We start from the raw sequence: 6,250 nt of genomic DNA, 5'->3' as shown, positions 1-6,250 counted from the left end.
AAACTTTGCCTATGTCTGATATAGTTTCACTGAAGTGTCTTTGAGTGAAAAGGTAATCAGTGTAATGTTTGGAAAGACTTTAGCAATCACAACCTCTGAGGATGAATGCTATAGATGCAGGCAAAACGTCAGGAGAGAATGCTTCTGAAGCATGGCCATACAGCCCAGAAAACTCACAACAACCCATTAGCAATTTCAATGATGGTGCATTGTGTTTTCTGTGTTTCTTGACAGAGTTGTCCAGTGTCACTTCAAGATGACAGCGTAAGAATTTCCTTGGAAGCAGCTGCTGAATGAAACACCAGGAATATTGAGGCAGAATAACACCGAAATAGCAAGAGCGGGGACTGAAACATCTATTGATTGGAAATATGTCTATGAATAATTCTCCAAATGTGTTTTCAGATCCCAACCTGAATCGATTTCAGGTCAATGTCATTAATGAAAACAATGAAAACACAACCCATCCTCAGGGAGATGCTGATTCCCAACGTTACGAAGAGACGTCCTTCGCGGCGGATGCCAACAACAGACTCCAAATCAGCTACAGGCCAGGAAACCGAGAAGGATACGACAACTCCTTTCCAAATGGGGATTCTACTAAAACCGGTGGAAGCTTTCACCCCTATGACACTCATAATAACACATATTATTTGAAGACATTCGGCCATAATACAATGGACGTCGTACCTAAAATTGATTATTACCGAAACTCTGGCAGCGTCAGCGGAGTCAAAATGAACAGACCAAGCCTGATGGAGATCCATGAGCAGTTGTCAAAGGTATGTCAAAAACACGGGGAGGGAGGACTTTGTTTTGAAGTCTGTACACACTGCTGAATTAATGTGGTTTGACAACACTCTGCCATAGTTCAATATCCTGGGAGTTGTAGTTTGCTGAGGCACTAGCACTATCACCTTGTCAAATAGTGGAATTTTGACAGGGAATGATGTAGATCAGGCATGGGCAAACATCAGCCCTCCAATTGTTTTGGACTTCAACTCCCACAATTCCTAACAACCTCAGGCCTTTTGTTTTCCCCTTCATACACATACACACAAGGGATTACCATCTCACCCGCTTCATAGGCAATCTGCTACAAAACAGGAGCTTTTTTGTTGAGTTCCAAGGTCAGAGAAGCAGGTGGCAAAGACAGAGGAACGGCCTGCCTTTGTGGAGCGTGCTTGTGCCATCAATGTTTAACATTTATACAAATGATCCGTCAATATTAGAAGGGACAGAGTTTCATCTATGCTGATGATCATGCCATCACCGCTCAAACAGGGAGCTTGAGCAGGTGAAGAGGAAAAGGAAGTGGCCTGAGGCTGTTAGGAATTATGGAGGGCCAAAGTTTGCCCAAGCCTGATGTAGATGAAGAGAAATGCAGAAGATATCAGAGTAGCCATCTTAACAGAAGCGGAAGCTGGTGGCAATTACTCTATGGTCTGTCCTGAACCCTTTGGGAGCTGCTAAGATGAACCAAAGCACCAAAAAATAAATTAAGAACTTTGGACAATGTCCTTAAAATTCAGGACCCAATCTGGAGAGGGTTTTCTGTTTAACCATTGTGGATCAAAGCCATTGGACATTTGGGTGCAGACAAATAGGTTAACATGACTTTCCTACACCAGCAGGAAGAATATTGCTACTCGTTGCTTCCTTCAGGAATTAAATCAGCAAAGAATTACATCTCTAAAGAGGGCCAAAGCTGTCTCTGGGCCCTTCCACACAGCCATATAACACAGAATACCAAGGCAGATAATCCACATTATCTGGTTTACTTGAGTCCACACTGCCATACAATCCAGTTCAATGTGGATGTTATACGACTGTCTCATGAACAGGACTGAAATTAAGCTAGGTCTAATTGAATGTAATGTTTATAAACGTTTTAAATGTATTGTCGAAATGTATTGTCAGATATAGAAACCCAATTTTCCGGTTTCCAACAAATCTCACAACCTCTGAGGATGCTTGCCACAGATGTAGGCAAAATGTCAGGAGAGAATGCTTCTAGAACATGGCCATACAACCTGAAAAAACTTCCAACAACCCAATGTTTTAAATGCTTAATATGTATTAATTTTAATTTCATTTTAATTTTAATGTCATTGGAATTGTATGTGTTTTAAGGCATTGAATAATTGCCTATATGTAAGCCGCCTTGAGTCCCCTTTGGGGTGGAGAAAGGCAGAGTATAAATAGGGTAAATAAAATAAATAAATACATAAATAAAATCAGAAAAAGGTACTGGGCTTTTTTCCTAAGTAGGGATAGTTTATTTAATTCTGGGTTGCTGTGAATGTTCCGAGCTGTATGACCATGTTCCAGAAGCATTCTTTCCTGACATTTCACCCACATCTATGGCAGGTATCCTCAAAGGTTGTGAGGTCTGTTGGAAACTAGGCAAGTGAGGTTTATTTATCTGTGGAATAATGTCCAGGGTGGGAGAAAATACTCTTGTCTGCTTGAGACAAGTGTGAATGTTGCAATTGGCCACCTTGATTATCATTGAAAGGCCTTGCAGTTTCAAAGCCTGGCTGGTTGCTGCCTGGGGGAATCCTTTGTTGGGATTCAGCAACCCAATGATTCCAGCCATGAAAGCCTTTGACAATATCACAGAGCCATTTGTTGGGACGTGTTTGCTGGCCCTGATTGTTTCCTGTCTGGAATTCCCCTGTTGTTTGAATGTTGTTTGAATGTTCCTCTATATTTACGGTCCTGATTTTAGAGTTGTTTAACACTAGTAGCCAGATTTTGTTCAATTTCATGGTGTCCTCCTTTCTCTTGAAATTGTCCACATGCTTGTGGATTTCAATGGCTTCTCTGTGTAGTCTGACATGGGGTTGTTAGGGTGGTCCAGCATTTCCGTGAGCTAACACCTCACAACAAAGGATTCTCCCAGGCAGTAACCAGCCATGCTTTGAAGCTACAAGGCCATTCAATGCTAATCAAGGTGGCCAACTGCAACATTCACACCTACCTCAAGCAGACAAGAGTTTTTTCTCCCACCCTAGACATTCCACAGATATATAAACCCAATTTTCCTAGTTTCCAACAGGCCTCACAACCTCTGAGGGTGCCTGCCATAGATGAGGGCGAAACACAAGGAGAGAATGCTTCTGGAACATGGCCACACAGCCCGGTAAACTCACAGCAACCCAATAATTCTGGCCATGAAAGCCTTCAACAACACAGCATATGGTATTTAAAATTTAGACTAAAACTCAGCTGCTACTCCTCATTCTTCAAAAAGCCAATGGGATTTTAGCCTGCATGAATAGGAGTCTAGTGTCTAGATCCAGGGAAGTCATGCTCCTCATGCTCTATTCTGCCTTGGTCAGACCACACCTGGAATCACATTGTGTCCAATTCTGGGCACCACAATTGAAGGGAGATGTTGACAAGATGGAATGTGTCCAGAGGAGGGCGACTACAATGATCAAGGGTTGGGAGAACAAGCCCTATGAGGAGTGGCTTAAAGAGCCAGGCATGTTTAGCCTGCAGAAGAAAAGACTGAGAGGAGACATGATGAGGACCATGTATAAATATGTGAGGGGAACTCATAGGGAAGAGGTAGAAGGCTTGTTTTCTGCTGCCCTGGAAACTAAGACGCAGAACAATGGTTTCAAATGACAGGAAAGGAGATTCCAGCTGAACATTAGGAAGAACTTCCTAACTGTGAGAGAGAGCTGTTCAGCAGTGGAACTCTCTGCCCCGGAGTGTGGTGGAGGCACCTTCTTTGGAGGCTTTTAAGCAGAGGCTGGATGGTGCTTTGAATGTGATTTTCCTGCTTCTTGGCAGAAAAGGGTTGGACTGGATGATCCACTAGGTCTCTTCCAACTCTACGATTCTATGATTCAGCTGAAGTTGTATATTTGTAGAAATTTTGCACCCATTGTCCCCTTCTATGGTCCTAAAGAATCCCATGTATATAGCTCTCTGAAAGTCAAGAACACAGAATACTTACTTTTTCAAATCATTGTTTAGAACATCACAGTGTCTTCTGGTTCAGTCGACAAATTCGCCAAACTGGATGGAAGTGGAGGAGACGGCGAACTCAACAAGGAGGAAGAACTCAAAGGCGGCTTTGTGAAATTTGGATGGGTGAAAGGGGTCCTGGTGAGCAAAATATATCTTTTATACAGACGATCACATTTGGATGCATTAGTTGAAAAGTCTGAACGATATGCCGGATAGAATCATGTTTTAATTAACTGTACAGATGCTTGTGGATTCACTTGCGATGGCTAATATGTCACATTGTCGGTTTTTGCAATGAATATTTACGGAGTTGCGTTAGGGTCGTACTTGCAAATTATGCCTTGGTGCAATGTGCTAAAGCCTGGAACGCCAATCCTTCACATAGGGTTATAGTTACTCCAGTCCCCCATTATTTTTAGATATGATTATATATACTTCTGTCCACTTTTAATTATAACCGTACTGCCTCTTGGCTTTATGATATGCTACATCCAATCTGCAAAACTCAAACGCACAAACATAGAGGGCAGATTGTCATAGTTTTTAAGATAATAGAGTTGCTTTTGCAAATATGGTGCCCTCCAAGTCATAGAGCCCCTCTAAATCATAGCTAGTAAGGCTGAAGAAAGGTATTTATTTTCACATATTTTGCTGGGCTATATGGCCATGTTCTAGAGGCATTCTCTCCTGACGTTTTGCCTGCCTCTATGGCAAGCATCCTCAGAGGTTGTGAGACCTCACAATCTCTGAGGATGCTTGCCATAAATGCAGGCAAAATCTCAGGAGAAAATGCCTCTAGAACAGTGTTTCTCAAACTGGGGGTCAGGACCCCTGTGGGGGTCGCGAGGGGGTGTCAGAGGGGTCGGCAAAGACCATCAGAAAATACAGTATTTTCTGTTGGTCATGGGGGTTCTGTGTGGGAAGTTTAGTCCAATTCTATAGTTGGTGGGGTTCAGAATGTTATTTCATTGTGAGCAAACTATAAATCTCAGCAATTACAACTCCCAAATGTCAAGGTCTATTTTCCTCAAAGTCTTCCAGTGTTCACATTTGGGCATACTAAGTATTCGTGCCAAGTTTGGTCGAGATCCATCACTGTTTGAGTCCACAGTGCTCTCTGGATGGAGGTGAACTACAACTCCAAAAACTCAAGGTCAATGTCCACCAGACCCTCCCAGTATTTTCTCTTGATCATGGGAGTTCTGTGTGCCAAGTTTGGTTCAATTCCATCATTGGTGGAGTTCAGAATGCTCTTTGATTGTAGGTGAACTATAAATCCCAGCAACTACAACTCCCAAATGACAAAATCATCCCCCCCCCCAACCCCACCCGTATTCCAATTTGGGCATATCTGGTATTTGGGATTTGAAAATAATCCTGCATATCAGATATTTACATTACGATAACAGCAGCAAAATTACAGTTATGAAGTAGCAACGAAAATAATGTTATGGTTGGGGGTCACCACAACATGAGGAACTGTACTAAGGGGTCGCGGCATTAGGAAGGTTGAGAACCACTGCTCTAGAACGTGGCCATATAGCCCCAAAAAAACCTACAACAACCCAGTGATTCCAGCCATGAAAACCTTTGACAATACTACTTGCATTGTGCAGTTGTGTTGTGATACCATTGTCTTTGTATAATGTTTAGGTGAGATGCATGCTGAATATCTGGGGCGTGATGCTGTTCATTCGCCTCTCCTGGATTATTGGCCAAGCAGGAATCGGTATGCCTTTTTTTTCTCCTATTATTATATTTTTTTAATATTGTATGAAGGAGAAACAGGAGTGACTTTCCCAAAGCACAATTAATCTTTAAGCTGAAGTGTGAATTGGCATGCAGGGCACATCCGTTCTTTCCGAGCTATATCCGAAGGCAAGGAAACCCAACCTATACTGGAATTTTCCAGAAATTTCATTGAATTGCCACTTCACGTTGCCCAAGTCCAGCAATGGGCTTCATTGCAAAGAGAAAGGGATTTAGGGAGCCCTAACTCTCCTGGATAGAGAACATTGGGAAGAAAATTATATACTATAGAAACATCGCAAAGCAAATCCTTGATCCTTGAGTTGATTCTGGAGTCATGCATATATATTATATATCAAAATATATGCATGACTCCAGAATATATATAGGTGAGGAGTCATGCATATAATTATAAAAATATATGCATGACTCCAGAATACACACACACACACACACACATTTTGGAGCCATGCATATATATATATATATATACACACACACACACACACACTATATT

General features: G+C 42.0%; 1 protein-coding gene across 1 annotated transcript in view; it reads left to right on the top strand.

Moving 5' to 3' along the window:
• Positions 1–278: 278 nt before the first annotated feature.
• SLC12A1 (solute carrier family 12 member 1) overlaps positions 279–6,250 on the top strand; it is a 95,107-nt gene continuing 89,135 nt past the window's right edge. The window contains exons 1-3 of the mRNA XM_067471405.1: positions 279–782; positions 3,991–4,122; positions 5,638–5,713. Of these exons, the coding sequence (XP_067327506.1) occupies positions 372–782; positions 3,991–4,122; positions 5,638–5,713 (619 nt within the window). The 5' untranslated portion in view covers positions 279–371. The remainder of the gene's footprint in view (positions 783–3,990; positions 4,123–5,637; positions 5,714–6,250) is intronic.

Source organism: Anolis sagrei, chromosome 9, assembly GCF_037176765.1.
Source record: "Anolis sagrei isolate rAnoSag1 chromosome 9, rAnoSag1.mat, whole genome shotgun sequence".
In the NCBI taxonomy this organism is placed as follows: Eukaryota; Metazoa; Chordata; class Lepidosauria; order Squamata; family Dactyloidae; genus Anolis; species Anolis sagrei.
This window is presented reverse-complemented; position numbering and strand designations above follow the sequence as displayed.